The sequence below is a fragment of the Dromiciops gliroides genome, chromosome 5, assembly GCF_019393635.1.
Source record: "Dromiciops gliroides isolate mDroGli1 chromosome 5, mDroGli1.pri, whole genome shotgun sequence".
In the NCBI taxonomy this organism is placed as follows: Eukaryota; Metazoa; Chordata; class Mammalia; order Microbiotheria; family Microbiotheriidae; genus Dromiciops; species Dromiciops gliroides.
In genome coordinates this window covers 118,104,839-118,129,759 of record NC_057865.1, presented here as the reverse complement: position 1 = coordinate 118,129,759, position 24,921 = coordinate 118,104,839, and the positions used below count along the sequence as shown (strand labels likewise).

Here is a 24,921-nt window from a genome sequence, read left to right as displayed (position 1 = left end):
AAGGTCACTCTGACATTTTTCACTGGCTTCTGACGCCATATTGCTAGGTCTGAAATGGTTCTGAAAGCCCGGGATAGAACACTGGATTGGATTCTCAGAACACTTTGGGTCCCGTTAGCCACTGTCCCTCAGCTATTCCCCTTCTCCCCACTCCTAGAAATGGAGATAAGTTGCCTCAGCTAAAGGTGACTTCAGGGTCATTCTGAAAAGTTACACTGAAGTACTGAAAAACAGTGAAGTAACTTATGGAGAAACCCAAGGACACTTCCTCCAAAACAGACACAACCATTTAGGATTATACATACAGAATGTTGGGGGTGGGGGAAGGCCTCGGGGAAGTCATCAAAAGTGGTAAACAGCGGGGCAGCTAGATGGCGCAGTGGATAAGGCACCGGCCCTGGATTCAGGAGTAGCTGAGTTCAAATCCGGCCTCAGACACTTAACACTTACTAGCTGTGTGACCCTGGGCAAGTCACTTAACCCCAACTGCCTCACCAAAAAAAAAAAAAAAAAAGTGGTAAACATGAGCTAAAAGGATCAAAGCCTCTCTCAGTCCTACAAACCTAAGAAATACTGCTTTTTTCTCCTTAGCATGAACTTTTAAAAAATAATAATAGCACTTATGTGGCAATTAAAGATTTACAAAGCATCTTCCATGTATTACCTCACTTAATCCTCACAATAACATCGGGAGGAAGCTGCTAGAATCATCTCTATCTTGCCGAGGAAGGAAATGAGGCAGATGGGTTCAGTGACTTGCCCAAGGTCAGCTAATGTCTAGGCCAAGATTTCAACTTGGATCTTCCCAACTCCAATCTGATGTTCTACCTACTACCCCATCCAGCCACCTGAAAAAAAATAAGGACAACTTTTCGGGTAGATATATTTTATTAACATAATACAAAAGGTTGCCATGAAATAACTCAAGAAAGGAGAAGCTAGTTTGTCCTCTAGGATACATTGCAAGCTACTATTGCCTAGCCTGAGGCCTCATTCCCCCTGGCTAATTCTCCATTTTGAGCCTCCCCACAGAAAGCTCTGGCTTGGAGGTTGTTTCTCTGAGCTTACTGCTTTGGCATGGTTAAACACTGAGAGAGAATAATGATTACTCAATTGTAACTGTATCATTTAACTTTTTTCTTTATTTTCTACATATCTACCATGTTGGCCTGAAAATAAAATCAGAACTGTTCACCGATCTGCCCAGGGTTTCACCCTGGGAGCGGAGGGGCAGAGCAGGAATTCCACTGCTCCCAGCCCAGTCTGATCTGGCCATTCATTAGACAGGTCAATAACTTGAGCCTGGGAGCTAGGTGTAGAAATATTGCTCCTTCACAAAGTTGGAGAGAGTCATTCACTCATTCAATAAACACTTAATGGACTACTGTGTACAAAACACTGTACTAGGCACTGGCAAAGATACAAATTTTAATTATAGGAAATGTCTGAAATCAGCTGACTTCTTCAAGTCACTTAACTGTTGAGTCAAGTAGAAACCAGTGTAGACAAGAAATACAGAAAATTCAGGGTCAATATAGACAAGCAATGCAGAAAGCTGTTTCCTCAGCAGAAGAGAATTTTTTAAAAAAGACAATGTATTTATACAAGTACATATTCATGTTACATCACTAAATTCCCCTCTCCACTCACTTGGGGTAAAGGTTGTCAACACTCATTGTCAGCACCTCTTTAAGGATAATTATTTCCGGCAAAGGGAGCTATAAATTAAACTTCCCCAAAATGAACCCAACTTCCCCACTGACATGATGAAATAAAACCATATTGGCATGGGAAATGGTCCCTGACAGATTGAGGTGAAAACTTTGAGCTTGTAGGAGGTTAAGACGGCGGCTAAGTCTGCAATATTTGGGGTACCAGGAATGTTTCTAGGGCATTTAAAAATATTTGTAGCACTTTTTAAACTCACTCTCACATTCTTTATCTCTTTCCCCTGGCTCAGACCATTAGGAATTTCTCCAATACATCAAGATCCCAAAGACACAGCTCTCTAAACTTTGCTCCCCTTCTTCCCCTTTTGTGTGACTAGTTACTATAATTTTAAGTGATGCATACCTCTATGATCTGAGACAACCCATGGTAGCAAGGTTGTGCCTGAGGTGTTTCTCCCAATATACGCTGAGAAGCTATGGCATATGGTTTATAACAGCATCTCAGAAAGAGGCACTGGTGGGGGAGAGGCATTTGAAGACAGTGGGCAAAGTAGCACTCCTCACAGGGCAGGAGAAGCCTATTGGACCACTGCATTCACCTACAGATCAATGCAGTCGTCCCAAAGGCATCCTGTGAGATTAGAGAGCATCGTTTTCAACTTCTCCGTGCTGACTCTTATCTGGCCAGCTCTCCATGCGCAGCACACAGAGATTAGACACAAGGATAGTTCGTGAATAGCATGATGAGCTGTTATTTTTAAAACATCAAAAATGTTTCCTTGAGACAGGATGCTTATCAAAACAGACATATCAAAAGTCGTCACGAGAAGGAATTTTTTTACAATTGTTTTCCCTCAAGAAACAAGAATAAATATGGAACGATGAGCTATGGCTCCACAGAACAATCTGGATATAAATACCAAATGATCATCACAACATCTTTCTGACTTTTCTCTCGGTGGCCAGCAGACCTCAGGGAGAGGGGCTGTTGTCCACTTCAGGGCTAAGAAGATGCCCCCCTTGGCAGTCCATTGTCTCTTTCCTGCCACCAGGCAGGATGTTGGGCAGTGTAGCAAAGGAGGCAGGTGCTTACGCCATCTGCTGCTATGGTTACGTGTCAAACCATTTGCTCTTCTTTCCAAGAGGGGCTCCCTTTGTGGGTCCTAGTATTTTCTGCTTGTACTGTTCGACCAGCTGGTTGAATCGAATTTCTGCCTTATTTCCCTTAGCCTTTTTCTTTGGTACCTACAGAAGAAAGGGAAGGGGGCAAAAGGGAATTCATGTGAAATTTCGCCTTTATCTAGCCATCCAGAGAATGCAGTATTCAGAGCGTTTGTTCACCAGTAAGTCTTCCCAAGCTAGACTCCATTTAAGAAATCCCAGACAGGAATCCTCAAAGAGAAGACCTCAAAAAGATCTCTATCATCTTCCTGACACTGCTGAAAAAAAGAGGATCTTTCTGAGTGCCCCACACCTATAGGCAGCAAACCTAGAAACCCGAGGGAGAAGGCAGAGGTGTGTGTCCAGGGCTTTGAGCCACACAGTTCAGGCCGTTACCTCGTCAGCTTGGCAATGTCAAGCCAGAACCTGGCCAGGGTCTGAAGGAAAAAACCCTTCCCAAGAATCTCTAGAGAGGGGGAGGTGGTTAATGAGCCTGGAAGGAGCACAGTGACCCTTGAAACTATCACCACGCCTGGGCCTTCCCACACCCCTCCCTGCTCATCTTCCCCCAGCACACCAGGAAAGAATCTTGCTTACTGGCAAAAGGACTTGGGAAGGATGGCTGCAGCCCAGCCCGAAGCCTTGCTCTTTGCTAGAATAACAAGTGACAAGAATGTGCCTGCACACTGTACTCACCTGAACAGGCATGGAATGTCGCTTCTGCTGTTTCTGCTGTCTCATCTGGACCTTTGGCTTTTTGGGTGGAGGGGGTTTAGCCTTGCCTTTGTCCCGCATTCTGAAATTGGAGAGTCAAGCATTCACTCTGGGTTACCTCTCAGGGGCCGAATGGGTCAGGAATCCCACAATCAAAAAGACAGTCTCTCTTACAGTCTGGCAGGCTAAACAATGCCCTACTGCAAACACTCTCTAGCCTCATAGGAGGTAGAACTAATTTTTAAATGACACTACAGCAGGGCATTTTGATGTCCAGTCTTTGTATCCTTGTTCCACAAACCAATCCAAATGGCTTCCCATTTCAGCCATTCCACATTCATTCATTCCACAAATACTCACTGAGTACCTATTGTACATGGATATGACACAGCAGTGTGAGGTATCCATGGTATCATGTATTAGAGAAAACAGACTTAAAATTTCTGCCAAAGCGTCCTTTCTGAACTCAAGAGAAAATCTAATGAGACGAATCTCAGCAAATACTGAAAGCCCCATTTAGAAAGTAAGGTCTTTGTCCATACTGTTCTCTGGGGCTTCTCTACACTCGGTCGTGAACCACACAGGAGTGATACGAAGCCCGGCCCTCAGAAGATCCCCAAATCTAAGGTCCCATGCCTACATGTGTTTTCCTCCCAAAGTCTGACAAGGCATGAGTACCACTGCAAAGATGGGCTCTTTGGGGAGTCCTTCCAAATAAGATTTTGTTGTACAGTCATATTCAACTCTTCCTGACCCCATCTGGGGTTTTCTTGGAATGGTTTGCCATTTCCTTTTCCATCTCACTTTACAGATGAGGAAACTGAGGCAAACAGGGTTGCCTGACTTGTTCAGGGTCACACAGCTAGTAAGTGCCTGAGGCCAGATTTGAACTCAGGTAGATGTCTTCCTAACTTCAGAGCCAGCACTCTATCCACTGCACCATGGAGCTGCCTCTGAACAAGGTAACACATCACTGAATGTCCTAGTCATCTGTCCCCAAAGAAGACAATAGCTAACTCCTGACTTTGGAGTAAACTTCTGTGAAACAAGGCCTGGCTTAGAAGCATCCTCCTCACCTGCCACCCATCCACTGCTGCCCTCCCTAAGCTTCCTCTCACCTGATTTTTGGCCCTCGATGTGAGGGGAGCATCAAGACCTTTCTCCGCTTCTTCCCATCTGGCATCTCCACATGCTCCACTTCTGCCTTGGTCTGGAATCCTGCCCATGAGCCTGTTGTCCCTTTCGGTTTCATAGGAAGCTTGCTTGGGCCCTGGGTGTGACTATGAGCTGCCTTATGCTTCTGGAACTTCCCAGGCTGTTGCTGCTGGTCTTTTGGGGGCCCATCAGCTACAGACTTTGATTTCATTTTCTGCTGCATAAACCAAGAGTTCACAGTGATTTTCCCACCTGGTTTCTCTATAAAACCTGGCTGCTGACAAGGCTCAGCAGAATATGGGCTTTCCATGAAGTGGGTAGAATCAGAAGAAAGAAAGAGCAGTGCACTTTGGTTTCCCCAAACCTATGGGGATTAAGAAAAAAACAATAGGGGCAGCTAGGTGGCACAGTGGATAGAGCACCGGCCCTGGATTCAGGAGGACCTGAGTTCAAGTCCGACCTCAGACACTTAACATTTACTAGCTGTGTGACCCTGGGCAAGTCACTTAACCCCAATTGCCTCACTAAAAAAAACCAAAAAAAACAAAACAGGCATTTGACATGCACTTAGCTGTCAAAAAGGGTCAGAAGAGAGGACTCTGCCTCTTCTTTGATAAAAATAAGGAGGAAAGAAAATACTCAGGATCTAAAAGCAAGAAACTTTAGAACTGCTTCCAAAGCAATAACACAATAATATTTTTAGATAATAACTGCACGTTTCCTTTTTATAGGGCATCAAAACAGTCCTTGAATAACACTTAAATTTACACTCCCAGGTTTTCCATGCTAGGCTTACTGTCCTATTTAGATTTCACACGTAAATGACCTGCACCCCAAAAGCATGCTGAATAGGCAAGTTAATTATGATTTTTTTAAAAGCCATAAATGCAAAAACTAAAATAAGAATAATAGTTTCTATGTGTATATATACTGTGTATCTATTTTTTAGAAATATATGATTAGAACTCCAATGTATTATACATTGCACAGTAAACCAAAAGGCAGTGAAAATCCAGGGAAGGATACCATTCTAATCTTAGCTTTAATATCTATCCTGACCAAATGTTTAACCAGTCATAATATCAATCTAGAGTTTCTTCTCTCTTGTCCCTTGCCCTCCTTCTAGTATGGTGTGGTTTTTCCTAGCAAGAGGTCAAAGTAAAATGACCAAGAGATGAAATTAGCAGGAGGAAAAAGGGTCTGAATAATCAATAAATTGGTAGCCCCCAAATAATTAAGAATTAAAGATATGAAAAGCTCTGAAGCAACAGGGACCTAAGCTCTAGGACTTGCATTTTAAATGGCTACAAAAACAAGCTCAGGTCTATACCAGGTTTCGCTGGGCCCTCAGTTCCTTCATCTTCAGTTTCCTGCGATCTTCCAAAGAGAACTCTACTATTGGCCTCTGCATAAGGGAAAAAGAGAAAAGCTTTCATTAAATCACTTATGGGTACAGTAGATCATGTGAGTGTGCAGTACAAGCCAGGCCTGGCTATTTACTTCCTTTACACGGTGGTGAGCTTTACTAGTTCTGCAAGCAACCTGTCCAAATCACAATTCCCCTTACACCCAGCCCTTTGATTTCATGTCCTTAACTACTCCCACCCCTCTATTCTATTACAAGGGGAAAATAGCCACAACAGGTCCAGCCTGGGCAGTCCATGCCTCTCCACAGGACACCCCTCACCTTCTGAGGTCCAAAGATCTCTGGGTTGTTGTTAATGTGACGAAGGGCTGCCAACGAATGCTCATGTTCTTCAAACTCCACAAAAGCGTAACCCAAGGATTGTCCCTTCACATTCCCATGTGCACCTTTAAGGTCACGCATCACTCGACACTGTGGGTAATGAAGGGAAAGAACAATGATGATCTGACCAAGAGAGAAAAACATCATCCCTGTCCTCAACAGGTTTCTGATACGGATAGATCTAACAATACCAAGTTCTTTGGCTACTTAAAACAGGAAAACAATCCTCATCCGGGTCACTATCAACCTGACAGAGCACTTGGCTGGGCATTCAAAGTATGTGTTAAACAGATAAGAGTTCCCTTACCTCTAGGAACTTATATTCTAAAAATATACATCAACATGAAAATCAAATTTCTATACAAGTGGGGCAGCTAGGTGGCACCAGCCCTGGAGTCAGGAGGACCTGAGTTCAAATCCGGCCTCAGACACCTAACACTTACTAGCTGTGTGACCCTGGGCAAGTCACTTAACCCCAAATGCCTCACTTTAAAAAAAAAAATTTCTATACAAGAGTAAAGGTAAGATAACTAAGTACAAAAAGAAATAAGCTGCCAATAGCTAACTGGCTCAGTGGATACAACACTGGGCCTAGTGTCAGAAAGGCCTGAGTTCAAATCTGACCTCAGACACATCCTAGCTGTATGACCCTGGGCAAGTAACTTAATCTGTTTGCCTTAATTCACTGGAAATGGCAAACCACTCCAGTATCTCTGCCAAGAAAACCCCATGGACAGCACTGGCTGCCACAGTCCACAGGGTCATGAAGAGTCAGACATGACTGAACAACAATTCAATAATAGGTAACCATTTCTTTCGCTAGAGCCCTACACCAAAGCTTTATCTTGGCTTAGAGGTGAATTTGGTTTTTCAAATACTATGCTAGTGGAGAACAAATTCTTTCAGTTTTCCTAAGTAGGAAAGTTTTTAAGAACAGAGCTGATGACAGATACCATAACTGTTGATAGAAAACGTAGCCCAGCTCATCACCAAGTTGACCAAAAGGTGATTAATTTTTTTGGCCATAGCCAACTCTTAAAAGATCATCTATTAGGGGCAGCTAGGTGGCGCAGTGAATAAAGCATCAGCCCTGGATTCAGGAGGACCTGAGTTCAAATCTGGCCTCAGACACTTGACACTTAGTAGCTGTGTGACCCTAGGCAAGTCACTTAACTCCAACTGCCTCACCAAAAAAAAAAAGAGTTAATAGTAATTTGCATTAGAAGAAAAGAGTATCCACCCACAGTGATGAAATTACAGGTTCACTTAAATATTAAAGTGCATATAAGCTTGGTCAACTTCAGTATGTGTTTGAAGGTGGAGAAAGCTCTAGGATTATATTGTGTCCAAACCTCTCTTTCCCTTGAAGACCTTGCTGAAGAAGGAAAGGAGTGGATTCTACTGGATTTGAGCAAAAAGGACATTCCAGGTATAGGAAGAACACGAAGAACATAAAGATACAGAGAAATGGAGAGAAGACTCAATATGGCTCAGAGTTCAGGTTTGGTGTGGGGTTTTTTTCTGTTCAAAATTTGTTAAGTCACTCCAAGTTTTTTGGATAACAGCATGCAAATAATACTAAGTGACTGCCAAAAATGACAAGGACTAAGACCTCAGGACATCAAGATGATGAATTCCATATGCAACAACTATTTGCTGAGGACCTATGTGTCTAGCATTGTGCAAAGCCCTGTCAGGGGCTTTAAAGTCCAAGAGATGGTCACTGACTTCGAGGATATTACAATCTTGATGAAGAGGCAAGCTTTTTACAAAACAATTAAATAACAGTGTAAATCAGTAAATAATATGCCAACAGGAAAGAGTACTGAATTTGGAGTTCCAATACTGGGTCTCACAATATTCATCATGTGGCTATGGGCCAGTCACATAATCTTTCAGGGGTCCCAGGGAATTCTCTAAGATTCTAAGCTACAAAAGGGCTGCTGATTTGCATCAGTGGAGGTTGTTGCCACATGAGAAATTCCCTGCACCTAAGTGAAATTACAGGTAAGAACAAAAAAAACCAAGTTGTTAAAAGGAACAAATGAGATGTTCGTAAAGTGCTTTGTGAACCTTAAATCATTATGTAAACATCAGTTGTTATCTCAATACATACCAAATTTAAAATGCATTAATCATAACCACATGCTACCCTTTATATCTGGCAGACAGTCAATAATATTAGTTGTTGAGGATAATGAAAATAATTTGTGGTGATGGATTTAGTTAGCCCTTCCCAGCAAGCTCCTCTTGTGACCAACAGCGCTTATTTACAAGCTAGTGAAGTAAAGTAGTCTGAAACCACAGAACAGAGGAAAGCGACTCGGTCGATGCTGGGACTAAACCCCCACCCCTGCCTGCATCATAGCACACAGTGCCTGACCAACTGAGTCACAGATGTTGGCATAGACCACCCCACCCCCTTTGAATGTGAGCAAATGCCAAAGGGATACTTTAAAAGAAATGGAAGAGAGGAAGAAAAAAGGGGCAAAGGGGCACCCTCTCACCTCCTTCAGGCGTACAGCCCTTCCGCCTCCGACTGCAGTCAGCACCAACCTCCGGAGCTGTTTGTCATCCGCTGTCTTTGGGAGATTGTGGAGACAGAGCCGGGTCTTAGAGACAAAGATGTTCTGATCCTTCAGCTTCTGATGTTTGAGAAGCTCAAACTGCAAGAACAATGAAGAACACAGAGCTCAAGTCGACCTTAAGAAAAGCAGACTTAGGGTTTGGCAAGAAGGAATATTAACGATAGTGAGGAGGTTAGCTACTGACATTTAGAGTCATAACTTCATTTGATTCTCACAAGAGGCCTTTGAGGGAGGATGTTATAGATGAAGGCCAGGCGAGAAGAGATGAGAAAGAGCCTAGGGTCACACAGCTAGTAAGTGACAGTGCCAGGACTCAAAGCCAGGCTTTAAACCCTGGTTCTAAATACAGTGTTACGCCCACCACACAACAGCTGCCTTCTAAAAGCAAGCAATTGTGTCATCAAATGAGAGAGAGAGAGAGAGAGAGTGTGTGTGTGTGTGTGTGTGTGTAAGTAAAATGGAAAAGGCTGGACATAATACAGTCTCACAAAGGAAGGAGAATACCAGGTGCTTTCCTTTGCTGTGCTAGTTTGTTTGTTCTGAAAGTACAAGATATCTTCTCAAATGACAAGACCTTCAGGAAATTCCAACTCTGCCATCTTGAGGCAAAGAAATGTCTGTACCCATAGTCATGTCACCGGAACTGTACTGTATGGCTACTTGACAACACAAGATACAATGTCTTTATTTAAATGCTGTCTTTTTTTTTGGGGGGGGGGGGCAGGCAATGAAGATTAAGTGATTTGCCCAAGGTCACACAGTTAGTAAGTTGTCAAGTGATGGAGGCCGAATTTGAACTCAGGTCCTCCTGAATCCAGGGCCGGTCCCTTATCCACTGTGCCACTTAGCTGCCCCATCTTTTTTTTTTTTTAAGTTAATTTTACTAAACAAACTGTGGTATATAAATGTGATGGAATATTATTCTACTGAAAATTATTCCATGAGAAATTATGAAGGGGATGGTTTCAGAAAAATCTGGGAACATTTACACGAACTGTTTCAAAGTGGAGCAGAAGCAGAACAATTTATACAATAACAACACTGATCAACACAGTGAACCACAATTCCAAAGGATTCATGATAAAACATGCTATCCACCTCCAGATAGAAGATGGACAGAGATTAGATTAAACATATTTTATTTTCTTTCTCTCTCTCTCTCTCTCTCTTTTTTTGGCACACAGCTAAGGAGGGAATTTGTTTTGTAGACTATACATATTTGTAATGGGTTTTGTTTTTCTTGGTTTCTCAATGGGTGGGGGAGAAGAAATGGGGAGAAATGTGGAAATGAAAATAAACTTCAAGAGTAAAAATTATGTCTCTCTCATGAGCTCCTATCACCTGTCCACTTGACTTTTCAAGGTGAATGTCTCATAGGCATCTCAAACTCAACACGTCCAAAACATAACTTATCATCTCCCATACCCACCCTTCTTTTAAACTTCCCAATTTCTGTCAAGGGCAACACCAGTCTCCCAACCATCCGAGGTTTACAATCTTGGTGTCATCAATTCTTCACTCTTCCTAACCAGACACATTCAATCAGTTGCCAAGGTCTTGTGTCTACCACCATACTGTTCCCATCTCTCTCCACACAGCTTCCACTCTAATTCAGGCCCTGATCTCTTTCTTATCTAGACTATCCCAACAGCCTCTTAATTGGACTCCCTGATTCATGTCACTCAAATCCATCCTCTGCACAGCTGCTCAAGTGACTTTCCTTAAATACACAGTTCTGACCACATCATAATTTCCCTAATATACTTCAGTGGCTCCTGCTATACAAGCACAGAATTTGAAAGCTGGAAGGGGCCTCAGTGGCCATATTGTTCAACTCGGTGCTGAAAGGAATCCAAAATATAATACAACTGACAAATGGTTCAAGTTCTGCTTGAAGACCTCCAGGGAGGGGGAAAGCCACTACCCCTGGAAACAGTTCTGGTACTTTTGAACAGCTCTAAATTGAGTTCGGTTTTAATGATACCGAGACATTTGGCCTCTTTTCCACCTCTGCCTGTTGCTCCTGGTTTTGCCTTTTAGGGCTAAACAGAACATGTCTTAACTTGCTCCCAAATGATAGCCCTTCAAATACTTAATAACAGCTATTGTGTCCCCCAGGGACTTCTCTTCTGCAAAGCTAAATATTCCCGGTTTTTCAACCAATCAATTTTTGCTATGATAAGAATCCAGGGCCCTTGGCCAATTACTGGCTGCTGACCTCCAAACACTCTCTTAAACTGGGGGCAAAATACAGTAGGATTAGCAGCCTCTTACTCCTAAAAAGGTACACCTCTCTGAATTCAGCCCAAGACCAAATTAGCGCTTTTGGTTGCCATACCACTGCCTCACACTGAGTGTGCACTGCCACTAAAACCCCCAAGGTCTTTTGGAGAAGAGCTAACGACACCTTCTCATCTTGTACTTGGCGAAGCTGATCTTTTTACTCAAGTATAAGACCTGACATTATCCTGATTGATTTTCAGTTTATAACAATCAGACTGTCAACCTATTGAGATCTTGTTTGGGATCCTGGCCACTGTCCAGCATCCAGCCTTTAGGATGAAATATAAACTCCTCTGTTGTTGGTTGGGTTTTTTTGTTTGTTTGTTTTGTGGGGCAATGAGGGTTAAGAGATTTGCCCAGAGTCACACAGCTAGTAAGTGTCAAGTGTCAAGTGTCTGAGGTCAGATTTGAACTCAGGTCCTCCTGAATCCAGGGCCTTGTACACTGTGACACCTAGCTGCCCCCTCTGTTGGTTTTTAAAGACCTCCACAAGCTGGTCCCAACCCACCTTTCCAACCCTGTTGTACATTACTCCCCGCTTCCTGCACTCTGCAGCAGTCTTGACAAGTGCCTTCTTGTTAGGTCTTGTACACCACACTCCGCTTTCCCTTCCCGTGTTTTTGCTCTGGGGCCTTCCCCTTTCTCACCTCCACCTCTAAGAACTCCACTACCCTCACAAATTAGCCCAAATGGCGCCCTCTGCATGAAGCCCTTCCTGCTACCCCAGTTGTTGGTGCCCTCATCATCAAAACTACTTGGGTTTCTTTTGCACATTCCTGTGTATGTATAATGTAAAGAATTAATTGTTATTTGAGGTTTTTATGCCTGGGTGCGCACTGGCCTGGGGCTCTGCAAACTGCACGGTGCTCCACCCACTGGTCATAGCCGTTGCCAGGGCTCTGGCACCTCACATCATCACTACTTGCCGACGCCTCCATGGGCCTGGCAAAATTATAATGACTGGAAGCCTAGTGAGGGCAGTCATGTGACTGTCAGAGCAGACATCCCATTGGCTGGGGCTGTGTGGGGTGTTTCAAGGTTTGGGGGGAGGAGAATTGGGCATTCTAGGTGGAAGCTGGAAAGCGACAGGCGTTCTGCTGTGTATTTTCGGCTCATTCCTGGGCGGTGGTATTTTTTCCGGCATTATAATTTCCCTTTCCCCATTTTATTTCCTTTCCCTTGATCCTACTGATCCTGTTTGTGTTTTTTTTTTTTTAAGTTCATTCTTGTTAAAATAAATCTTATTCTGTTTTGAGGGAGGCTGCTGGTCTCCTTCCTTGCCCCAATATCGCGGCGAGCCGCTTAGCTAGCACTCCCCAATTAAAAATTGGTCCCCACAATAGGCTGCCTACTTCCCCTTTCCCTCCTCTCACCAAGTACCAAGCATACAGCTCCTGACACAGAGTAGGAGCTTAATAAATGCTTACAGAGTGATACAGTGACTTGCTCAAGTTCAATCAACTAAGTGAATAACCTCTACACCTCCTAAATCTCAGAATTTCATGTGCAACTCAAAAATCCAATCACAGCTCTATGGCCTGATGGCCAATACAGGGTGATAAGAAAGTGATGTGGTGTCCATTCACCCCAGAGAAAAGGAAATAAAGAAAGAGACATTATTTCTGCCCATGTATACAGTCATTCTTCAACTGTGGGAATATCCAAAAGAGGGCCTGCTTCTGGGTATACTTACCCGTTCTCTCTTGGCAATATCAGCAGCACTCAGACCTTCTGCAGCTTTTGTCCCAGCACGAATCACTGCAAAAAAAGAGGGCAAAAGGCCAGGGGGTCACCAAGGGAGTTTTCACTGAGCAATCAGAAGAATATTTTCTGAATGATGCAAACTACATTCAGGACCCAGAGGGCTGTGCTGGTCAGGACACAGCAGTACAGCCTTGAAAGAGGCGACAATTCTCTGAACTCAGAACTGCCCTTAAGTCTAAAACATTGAACATTTTGTTTTTACAAAGAGGTTGAATGTATATGGAGAACATTGGATGGAGAGGCCCAGAAGTAGTGCCCAATGATTTATACTTCCCAGACATGTATAGGGCAAACTTCTCTAGCCCCTGATATGGAGTTTATCACCTACAGAGTGAAACAGACTCACTCAATTAAGTTAAACTCAACAAACACATTTAGGGCTTTCTATGAGCAAGATGTTGTGCTAGGTTCTGGGGATTCAAACATAAAAATGAAAGCAAACCCTATCCTCAAGGAGCTTATATTTTGTGGGAAGAATACAACATGTACACAAATAAATCAATTTGTACCTAGTCTTCACTGGCACTCTGAGCAAATAAGCAAAAGCCATCCATGAAGATGTCTAAAGAGGGAACTAATGAGAACAGATAATATGAAAGAATGGAGGATCAAACTCTATAAAGTCCAACCCAGGGCTCTGAAGAAAATGGCACTGGAAATAGTTCTGCATTTTTCTGAGGGCTCCATGATTCTGTTTGTGGGGACCTGCTGCTGTCAAGAACACTGTCATTCGGCTTTTTTGGAGACAGTTTTCCATAGCCCTTAAAAGAATAAGAAGCGGGGCAGCTAGATGGCGCAGTGGAAAGAGCACTGCACCTAGATTCAGGAGTACCTGAGTTCAAATCCGGCCTCAGACACTTAACACTTACTAGCTGTGTGACCCTGGGCAAGTCACTTAACTCCAAATGCCTCACTTAAAAAAAAAAAAAAGAATAGGAAGCAGCAGAGGTCAAGACAAGAAGGGGTCAAGTCCTGCCAGTGACACATGTGTGACTGCAGGAAAAACAGAAGTGCTAAATGCCCTCAGGGAACTCTCTGAGGCCTGAAGTGACAGGTGAACTGCTAGTCTACATCGGAAGGGGGACTTTTCCTAAGCTGAAAAAAATTACAGGTCCAGACTAAAAACAAAAGGAAGACTCAAGAATCCAAACATATAATGAATGTTAGCAACTGGTTTGAAACTCCAGTACAGACCTTTTAGCAGAAATGGTGACAAGGAGATAAGATTCCTGGTTTGAGTCTCCTCTGCCCTCTTTGCTCCTCACCACCCTCTGGTGAAAGGTTTAAATGCATACTTGCAAAGAAGATACAAGGACCTGGTTTTTCCACAACATGGAAAGTCACTTCCTCACCAATCAAAGTTATCTGCAAAGCTAGACTAACATATAACAGATGCTTAATAAATGTCTTTGAATTGAATAACACAAATAGAGCCAGAAGGTCACAGAATTTAGAACCTGAAAGAAGTCTTAGAAGTCATATAATACCATGTGAATCTCCGTGTAATAGAAAGTTTTTGATTTTCAATGCAAAATTTTGCCCAGAATATATTACTGCTGAATCTTTTCTGAGACATGAGAATGTAGCTGTGAAAATGCATTAGCTGAAAGGTGATCCAAGAGCCCCCTGAAAATACGGCATTCTCCCGGCCCCTGGAGCTGTGCGTAATGTCTCCCCTTACTCACAGCCTTCTCTGGCCAGATAGAGGTTCCGGGTTCCTGTTTGCTTCTTTACATTCTTGGTTCGCAATTTTTCAGCTTCATCCCGGGTCACGGCCAAGTCCACCTTGAGTTTCCGGCCATCCAACTTTAGACCTCCATCCTACAATAAAATACACTTCTATCTCTTAAGCTAGGCAGGCAGAAACAGACAGATAGGAAGAAGCAATTAAGCATTTAACAAGCAATACAGTGAAAGGGTAATCCAAATCCTTCTGTCTGAAATGTCAATTCAGGATATTCTGGTCTACTGGTAACAAGTGTGTACTAGCTTCTAGACTGAGAGCCAATGACAAATACGGCCTTGCAAATAGCAAACCATTACTTAACTACCGATTCCAAATAGTCCCTAGCTATCTAAATGGTCCAGAAGGCTGAATCAAGTCAGTAAGGATATTGTAAACTGCCAAATACTTAGTACCAGAAGTAAGGTTACTATAAGAACAAATGAGGATACACTTTATTAAAGAAAAGAGAATCATGGCAATACAGAATAACAGAATACCAAAAAATCATCCAGCTTTGGAATGCCGTCAAAAACAAAGTGCCATCTATACCTGGCATCATCTCTTATCTAGACTAACCATGTTGCTGGGTGAAGATTCTTGTAGGAATGCCACATCCTCCGAAAGTGCATCATCTGCCTTTATTCATGCTAGCTTCCAAATTTGAAAAATATCCCTTTGCTTCTTCCCTTCAATTCCAGCGTTAAAGTACCATGAAATTTTCACTACCTTTCCACCCCAAATGAAAGTGAGCTCTCTCTACAAACTCTTCATAGCACTCTGCCTAGACAACCTTGTATTCCAGCTATTTCTGTGTCTGTTTTAACCCTTCCCTCTCCCCTCCATTAGACTGTAAGTCTCTTGAATCGTATTCATTACACTTGTTTTGGGGCCCAGACCTGTGATTTCATCTATGTACATGTGGAAACTCTCACCATGGATGAAAATCAGCAACTCATCTGTAACCTATTAGAAAACTGCAAGGTCACACTGAGGTTAAGTGATTTGCCCAGAGTCACACAGCCAATGTTTCAGAGGCAGCCCTTGAACTCAGGTCTTCCTAACCTGCAGGACAGCTCTCTATCCATTGCTCCTTAACAAATGTTTACTGAATTAAATCTTCTTGTAGATAATCAAGAGTTGACAATAATCAAAGGTTTTGCCACTGGAAATCACTATGGCAAAAAATATAGGTCAAGGAAAATGTCTTACCTCGGTCTCTGCAGAAGCTGCTGCAAGACATGCCTGAGCTGCTTCCTGAGTCATGAACTGGGCAAATGCACAACCTAGAGAGAAACAGAAATGAGACATCTTCCTAGGGCCCATCAAAGCTAAGTCCAGGCTGTGCATACCCTTTGACCCAGCAATACCACGACTAGGTCTGTATCCCAAAGAGATCACAAAAAAAGGAAAAGGACCCACATGCACAAAAATATTTATAGCAGCTCTCTTTGTAGTAGCAAAGAACTGGAATGGAGGGAATGGCTGAACAAGTTGTGGTATGAAAATGTAGCGGAATACTGTTGTGCTGTAAGAAATGATGAGCAGGCAGATTTCAGAAAAACCTTGAAACACTTAAGGGGACTGATGCTGAGTGAACACTGTCCACAGTAACAGCAGCACTGCGTGGTGATCAGCTGTGACAGACTTGGCTTTTCTCAGCAATACAGTGATCCAAGACATTTCCAAAGGACTCATGATGGGGAATGGTCTCCACATCCAGAAAAAGAACTGTGGAGTCTGAATGCAGATTGAACTACACTATTTTTACTTTTTCTTTTGTGTTTGTCTTTCTTGAGGTTTTTTCCCTTTTGTTCTGATTCTTCTTTTACAACATGACTAATGCAGAAATGTGTTCAATGTGAATGTACATATATAACCTATATCAGATTGCTTTCTGTCTTGGGGAGGGAGAAAATTTTGGAATTCAAAATCTTATAAAAACAAATGTTAGAGGCAGCTAGGTGGCGCAGTGGATAGAGCACCACCCTGGAGTCAGGAGGACCTGAGTTCAAATCCGACTCAGACACTTAACACTTACTAGCTGTGTGACCCTGGGCAAGTCACGTAACCCCAACTGCCTCACAAAAATAAATAAATGAATAAAAACAAATGTTGAAAACTATCTTTACATGTAACTGGAAAAAAATAAAATATTATTAAGAAAAAAAAAAGAAATCAAGCCCAGTACATTGTAGAAGCTGATGTGAGCTAGGCTCATGATGCCATTTAGAGCATATCCCCTTAGTGAGCTCTGACCTTAGTCCCATCTTTCCTTTTTTGCTCCCTCCTAGCAGCCTGTCCAAGCCTCTCTTCAACAAGAGATCTACTTCTCAGTACTGCTGAGCAGAAGAAGTGGGGGCAGATGGCCTGAGGGACACAAGGAAGGGACACCCATTTTGTTTGCAGTTTTTTGCTACCACATAAAGCGTTGCCATGAATATGCTGTGTGCTCTGTGTGTGTGTGTGAGTAAGAGACTTTCTTTCTGTCTCTGACCTGCTTGGGGTATATGCCCACAAGAGGACTGATAGGTATGAGCTTCGTAATTTTTTGCTTTTCATGCTTCACAGATATTGCTAACTCCATGATTCTGAAAGAATGAGATTAATGGGCCCCTTACCACCTGCCCCTTTCAAAGTTGGAAGACATCAGAAAAACTTTAGTTCACATTACTGTCTGAATATAGGGATTCTGCTGTGTAAATTAGCTCTCCCTTCACTTATGTTCATACTATCCTTCCTTCTTTCTTTTGCAAGGCAATGAGGGTTAAGTGACCTGCCCAAGGTCACACAGCTAGTAAGTGTCTGAGTTGAGATCTGAACTCAGGTCCTCCCAGCTTCAAGGCCAGTGTTCTATCCACTGCACCACCTAGCTGCCCCCACAAACTATCTTTCTCAATGAATAAATGACTGAAGAGGCATTTATTAAGCATAGTGTAAAGCACCAGAGATCCACAAAAAGCAAGGCAATGCCAGCTCTCAAGGAGCTCACAAGCTAACAAGAAGGCAACCCAGAGAGAAAGGTTCAGCTGGAAGACTGGGAGGAGGGAGGAAACAAGCATTTCTTTTTTGGGGTTTTTGTTTGTTTGTTTGTTTGTTTTTTGCGGGGCAAAAAGTGACTTGCCCAGGGTCACACAGCTAGTAAGTGTCTGAGGCCGGATTTGAACTCAGGTACTCCTGAATCCAGGGCCGGTGCTTTATCCACTGCGCCACCTAGCCGCCCCCGAAACAAGCATTTCTTAAGCACCTACTATGTGTCAGGCACTGGCCAAGCACTTTACAAATATTACCTCATTCAAGCTTTAGGTAAAGCATGGCAGACAGTGACACACCTTCCTTGGTGTTCTCTCCAAGGATTAAAACAAGATCCATTTCCAGTATTTAACCAGTTGACAGAGCCAGGGTCTCTGGGCCTTCAGTCGCTGTGGCTACTGAGAAGACAAGGGCTGCAGCACCTACAGAGGGGGCTGTCAGGCCTTTTCTCCAGAGGGTAGTGGGTGCCAGGTTGGAAGAAAGGCCAGTGAACTGCAGGGCACTGCAATTCCCAGGGCTCCTGGCTCCAGGGCCTGAGAGAAAGCAGAGGTCAAGGTGGTGGCAATCACCTTGTATGTGTTTGCCCCACTTTTGGCTACCCTGTTTAGCCTGTCACAAATGGCAATGATTAGCAACTGATACAGGGAGTCGGGTGTGGCTTCCCAGTTCCAGTATTCTCTGATTTGGAGACTCCATGCTATTCAAAGCCTTATTTTTTAATGTCTGCATACAACTAGGAAGAGTAAAAAAACCTTAATACAGCAAGCATCTGTTTCGCTGTGACTTTCTTTAACTCCATTATCTTTCTGCAAGTGCAATAATCCTTTTTGTTTTGTTTCTAATATTCCTCCTGATTTTTTTTTTTGACCTTTTTGGTTATAGCAACATTCTGGGAGGAAGATTATCTTTAGGGAACAATCTACAATGACTAAAAGATCTCTTTGCTAAGGTGTAGGCTCAAAACTAATTGTCTCAATAGGTATAATTCAAATTATTTTTTCTCAAAATGGCATTTTTCACTTGCCAACATTGCATCTCATCTGCTACTTTTCTGCCTGCCTACTCACACAACCTGATGAGATCTTCCTACAATTCAAGTCTTTCAATGTGACATCATACTACCTCGAAGAGATGAGTGCCATCTGCATAAGTATTTTCTCTTTCTCTTCCAGATCATTTTTACAAATGTTAAAGACTAAATCCAACATTCTCATCCAGAGAACTGAGGGTTTATCCAGGTTGGCTGGAAAGAATTTTCTTTGCTCCTACACCATGCTGTTGTCTTCACTCTGGCACACAGAAGGAAGTACTGGGATGCAGCACCCTTAAAGTCACCTACAAAAGCAACCAAGCTATCCTGTCCTTTTCCCTTCCTACAGAAAATAGCTGAGTAATGTCCAAACAACCTCGTAGATGTAGGAGATCTCCATCACATTTGAAATGGAGACAGACACAAACGTGACAAAAAATGCATCTTACATTTCTTTCCCTGTTGTCTGTTGCATGCCATACCTTCTTATTAATTCTTACATTAAAAGTATTCTAGGGGCAGCTAGGTGGCGCAGTGGATAGAGCACCGGCCCTGGAGTCAGGAGGACCTGAGTTCAAATCCGGCCTCAGACCCTTGACACTTACTAGCTGTGTGACCCTGGGCAAGTCACTTAATCCCAATTGCCTCACGAAAAAACCCAAAAAACCCAAAAAACCCCAAAACAATTAACATCATGAAGCATATGATACCCAGATCTACACAGCCAGCCCTAATGTCTCTCTGAAACCATAGTCCCACCAACTGTATGGTAGATATCTCACACTGAATATCTCAGACATCCCAAACTCAACATGCTGAAAACAGAACTTTCCCCCAGACCTGATCCTCTTTCAAACTTCTACAAACAGAACTGTTGTTCTTCCAGTCACTCAGGTTCACAACCTTGTAGTTATTCTCAACTCTCTCCCTCTTCTCCTCTTCTGTCCTTTTTTTGTCTTTTGGGGGGGGTGGGGCAATGAGGGTTAAGTGACTTGCCCAGGGTCACACAGCTAGTAAGTGTCAAGTGTCTGAGGCTGGATTTGAACTCAGGTCCTCCTGAGTCCAGGACCAGGGGATGTGTTTTTTTTAATTAATATTACTTCCTTTCTTAATCCCCATCATATCCAATCAGTTGCCAAGTCTTAACAATTCTGTCTTCAGAATTATCTTGCAAATACTTTCTTCTCCTCTTTATTCACAACTGCCTAGAGAAGATCATCATCCTAGGCTCTTACTATAATCTAATTAAACTCTCCTTTCCAATACACCTTCCACATAGTTGCCAAAATAATCTTCCTTAAACAAGTCTGACCAAGTTACTACCCCGATCCCCTTCGTGGCTCTCAGTGGCCTCTGGGATATAATATAAATTCCTCCACTGGGGATTAAGGCTCTTCCAATTTTGGCCCCAGGCCAGTGTTCCAAGCTTATTTCACATTATTTTCCCTCACCCACTAGGTGGGCCAGACTGGCCCATCTGCTGTTTCCAAAACTCAACGTGCCATTTCCCAATTCTGCACCATTGAACAGGCCTGAATCCCTCCAGCTCCCAGCATCCCTGATTTCCTTCAAAGTTCAGTCGTCTTGTGGGATACCTTTTCCTGATCCCTCTGGTTAGTGCTCTGTCCCTCTTCAGGTGATCACGAAGACTTATGTGCTTACACGCTGTATCCCCCCAACTCTGTCCTTGAAGACAGAGACTGTTTTCCATTTGTCTTTATTTCTCCACATGAGCAAAAGGGCCTAGCAAGTAGAACATACTTTGAACAAAAAAGGAAAGAGGAGAGGAGGGAAGTTTAGGGAAGACTAAGTGATCACAACATCTTAGGTGGGCCAGTTTTTCTTCTCCTTTAAGGATGGACACAACAGAAGACAAAAGGTAACCATAACATCGTCTTTTATAGTTGATTAGCTTTACAATATATTGATATTACTATGTAAAAAAATTCTTGCTGAATTGGATTAAATTGGAGAATAGCTAAATGAATTGGGGTATGTGAGCATACTGTATTATTGTGTCATAAAAAGTGACAAATATAAAAAATTTTTAAATTATAAAAATTTTTAAATGACAAATATGAGGAATTCAGAGAAAAATGGAAATATTTATATGAACTAATTTAGGAAGAAAGCAGATCCAGAAGAATGATATACATCATAATTATAATGTCAGTGAAAACTCTCAAAGGTAGATGAACTCAGATTAAGCTATGACCTTATTCACAGAGGACAGACAATGAAACACACTTCCCTCATCTCAACAGAGATAAGGGGACCACAGAATATTGTATGTACTGGCAGACCAGACCACTATATAACTGTTTTTCTTCGTTAAAAGGGAAAGTCTATGGGCATGGAATGTCAGGAAATGACTGTGATGTAAAAAATAGAAAGAAACAATACAAAACTTTTAAAATATGTAGGAGGGGACAGCTAGGTGGCGCAGTGGATAAAGTACCAGCCCTGGATTCAGGAGGACCCGAGTTCATTAACCCTCATTGCCCTGCAAAAAACAAAAAACAAACAAACAAAAAACATGTAGAAGATGACATTTCCCCATTCTTTCATGAGCTGCCTTTGGACAATGAACTAGGCTCTACATTGAAGGAGGAGAGCTTGTATTTCAGAAGTTATATAGCATTTTCAATGATCCTAAGCTGCTTTCTGACAAGTAGTCCATATTTAAAACAACAATATTCTCCTGATGATTCTACGTACACGATGAATCACATCAAAATCTCTTAAGAATCAAAACTTTAGGTGACTAGAAAGGGCAATGGATAGAAGTACAGTGGGCAGCGTATTTACAATTGCTTAGGCACAAGGAGTAGTATAAAAGATATCAACAAGGAAATCTATGCTCAGAAAAGGAGGTAAACTGGTAATATAGTGAGATCCAGGAATTAACAGACAACCTGAATGCTGTACTAATATCCACAAAGCGTTAAAAAGTCTAGAGCCGGAACACTTGATAGATTTCAGGAGGTTCAGAAACTTGGATAGAAAAAAAAAATTACATCTTTTTATGTTCAATAACATTTAGTTTCTTTTTTGCAATACAACATTTTTGATTTTACACATTTAAAAACATTAATCTGAGAGGGGAGTTATAAACTTTATCAGATTGCCAAAGGATTCCTGGGTGCAAGAAAGGTAAAGGGTCCCTGATGTAGAAGGCCTCCGGTTCAATGGTTAGATACTCCAAAGGAAGCTGAGTAAGACTTGGACAAGAATCTCAAAGAATGAGAAGGCAGGAATGGGTTTGGATCTGCACCACCAGAGACAGAACCCACAGAGCTGAGATTAACAATTTACTGAAGTATCAAAATATAGGAGATACTGCTACATTTTCAATTAAAGGGAATAATGGAAATCTATTAAACCTGTTACACTAAGGAATCCAGTACAGAGAGACAACACTATGGATGAGAACCCCTTCATAGTTATTCGTGGGTAGCTAGGACTGTAATGAATACCAAATGAGCTTCATGAACAGCAACCACAAAAAATCCTTTGGTACTTCTGTTACAGACAGAACATGGAGTAAACCACCAATCTGACAGATAAAGCACTTCTTATGTTCTCAAGTAAAATAGCCTATTAAAATTGTACCTTGTAAGGTTATGTTCTATAAGACATGCTACCCAAAGAAAAATTTTCAATGTGATTTTAGTAAAAGGTCTTAAATGATACTACATAAAAGATCACTGGAGGCAAAGATCAGATCTCATTTTTCTTTTGATCTCCTTCAGCACCTTGTACATACCCTGAACACAGATAGTCAACGAAAGGTGAATGTGTTTACTAGCAATAGCAGCGGGCTCCAGACCTCTTAAGGACCCAACCAGCTGCCAATAGTTACCTTTGGAATGCTCTGTGTCTCGATGTAAAACAATACGAACATACTTCAGGTCCCCAAATTGCTGGAGGATCTCTCCCAGGTCCTCTTCCTCTGAGTCAAAGGACAGGTTTCTATGAAAGACAATCAGAAGTCACAAGAGCATAACCCATTACATATGCAAGGTCCGGTGTCCTTGCATTGTCTGAAATGCCTCTCCCATAGCTGCTTGAACTGAATGCAACTGATAGAATTTATCAGTTTTATCTGACTGCAGCTGCTAGGAAATTCAGATTTTAGTTGAAATTTTGAAAAGTAGCCAAAACTTCAAAATAATAAACTTCCAGACTTAAAACACAAGATGTTTACAAGCTTACTGAAAGAAGAGAAAATAGTTACAAACCCTTTATTTTTCTAGATAAGATTTAGGAATGTTGGAAACCATTATTTGTTTTCTGATATTTCAACACAATGTTAAAATTCCGTATTTCCCCAGCTGTGCACACTCTTCCAGGAACAGAGAAAAATGGATTCTAATACAAATCTACAGAGTTTGACTTTTTCTCCTTAAGTAGCTATCATAAACTCTGTGCACAATTATTTCACACAGAAGACCAGATGGATATTCCAGACAGCATTCCATACTGAGACACACTTTATTTTGTCTCTCTCATTCTCTCCATCCTTTGCACATATGGTTGATTCCTTTACTTTGCCATATTATTTACTATTTGAGAATTTGTAAGAAATGCTCTCCTTGGTTCTAAGAGAACTATCTTCTGACTTTTGATTTTTTTTCTTCCAGTTATTCCTTGTGACAATATAATTATCTTCACAGAAGTCTCAAATTATAACAAAAACAGAAGTCTGTAACTTTGGGGGCAAAAAGGCAAAATAAACTATAGGAAGTGATTTGCATTCATTCTGAATGTAATTTTATATGTACATGTTCTCTCCTCCTCCTTTTATTCCTGATAGGACAGAGACTATTTCATTTTTGGTTTTCTATACAAGATGCCTAGCATAATGCCAGATACATCATAAATCTTTGTTGATTTCCTGGCACTGGTATGAAAGACAGCCTGAAGAAGTGAGCAGAAGCAGGAAGAGCCATAAAAAGACGACTGCTATAGTTCATATGGGTGGTAATGAGGGCCTGTTACAGGATAGCAATTGTAGAAAAAGAGGGAGGGATCAAAGGATTACTTTATAGAATTAGGAAAAAGATAACACAATTCCTTTGGAAGAACAAAATGTCAAGACTCTCAAAGGAAATAATGGCAAAAGGAGGCAGCTAGGTGGTGCAGTGGATAAAACATGGGCCCTGGATTCAGGAGGACCTGAAGAAACCGAGTTCAAATCCGGCTTCAGACACTTGACACTTACTAGCTGTGTGACCTTGGGTAAGTCACTTAACCCTCATTACCCCAAGCAAAAAAAAAAAAAAAGTACAACGAAATAATGGGGGGGGAAAAGAGAAGAAAGGGGCTTAGAAGCATCAGATCTCAAACTCTACTGCAAAGATTTAGGACTGGTTAAGAAATAGAAAGGTCAATCAGTGGAACAAATTTGGTACACAATATACAGAAGGAAACAAGCCCAGTGGCCTAGTATTTGACAAGCCTAAAGATCCCAGATGTTGGCAGTAAAAACTCACAATTTAACAAAAGCTCCTGGGAAAACTGGAAAACAGGCTGGTAGAGATGTCAGAAATGTTCAAGAGAGCAACATCTCACACACCACTAAGCTTCAAAGATAAGCTTCAAATGAGCACATGATGGAGAAATAAAAGGTGACATCATAAACAAATCAGAGGCCCACGGCAGAAATTACCTATCAGATCTAAGGAAAAGAATCCATGACCAAACAAAAGATCGAGAGCTTCACAGGAGGTAAAATGGACAACTTTAATTACATAAAATTAAAACATTTGTGCAAATCAATTCAACAAAACAAATTCGACTAAAATTAGGAGGGAAACAGAATTGGAGGGAAAAAAATCTTTGCAGAAAGCTTCTTTAATAAACATCTCACATTTGAAATAATGGGGAAAAGATTCAAAGACTTTTAAAAAGGCATTTCCCAACTGATAAACAATCAAAGGATGTGAACAGGCAGTTTTCAGAGGAAGAAATTCAAGTCATTAAAAGTCACATGAAAAATACTCTAAATCACTAATAATTAGAGAAATGAAAATTAAAACAATTCTGAGGTA

At 41.9% G+C, this 24,921-nt stretch overlaps 1 protein-coding gene across 2 annotated transcripts in view; it reads right to left on the bottom strand.

Annotated features, from left to right (window-relative positions):
* Positions 1 to 869: 869 nt before the first annotated feature.
* Positions 870 to 24,921, bottom strand: part of RBM28 (RNA binding motif protein 28) — a 42,755-nt gene continuing 18,703 nt past the window's right edge. The window contains exons 10-19 of one of the 2 annotated variants that reach the window (XM_043967847.1): positions 22,731 to 22,840; positions 16,018 to 16,091; positions 14,768 to 14,903; positions 13,012 to 13,076; positions 8,955 to 9,113; positions 6,388 to 6,537; positions 6,031 to 6,105; positions 4,664 to 4,917; positions 3,528 to 3,627; positions 870 to 2,915 (exon numbers count right to left, since the gene is read on the bottom strand). In XM_043967847.1, the coding sequence (XP_043823782.1) occupies positions 2,781 to 2,915; positions 3,528 to 3,627; positions 4,664 to 4,917; positions 6,031 to 6,105; positions 6,388 to 6,537; positions 8,955 to 9,113; positions 13,012 to 13,076; positions 14,768 to 14,903; positions 16,018 to 16,091; positions 22,731 to 22,840 (1,258 nt within the window). In that variant the 3' untranslated portion in view covers positions 870 to 2,780. The remainder of the gene's footprint in view (positions 2,916 to 3,527; positions 3,628 to 4,663; positions 4,918 to 6,030; positions 6,106 to 6,387; positions 6,538 to 8,954; positions 9,114 to 13,011; positions 13,077 to 14,767; positions 14,904 to 16,017; positions 16,092 to 22,730; positions 22,841 to 24,921) is intronic. The other variant, XM_043967848.1, reaches the window with a different exon arrangement.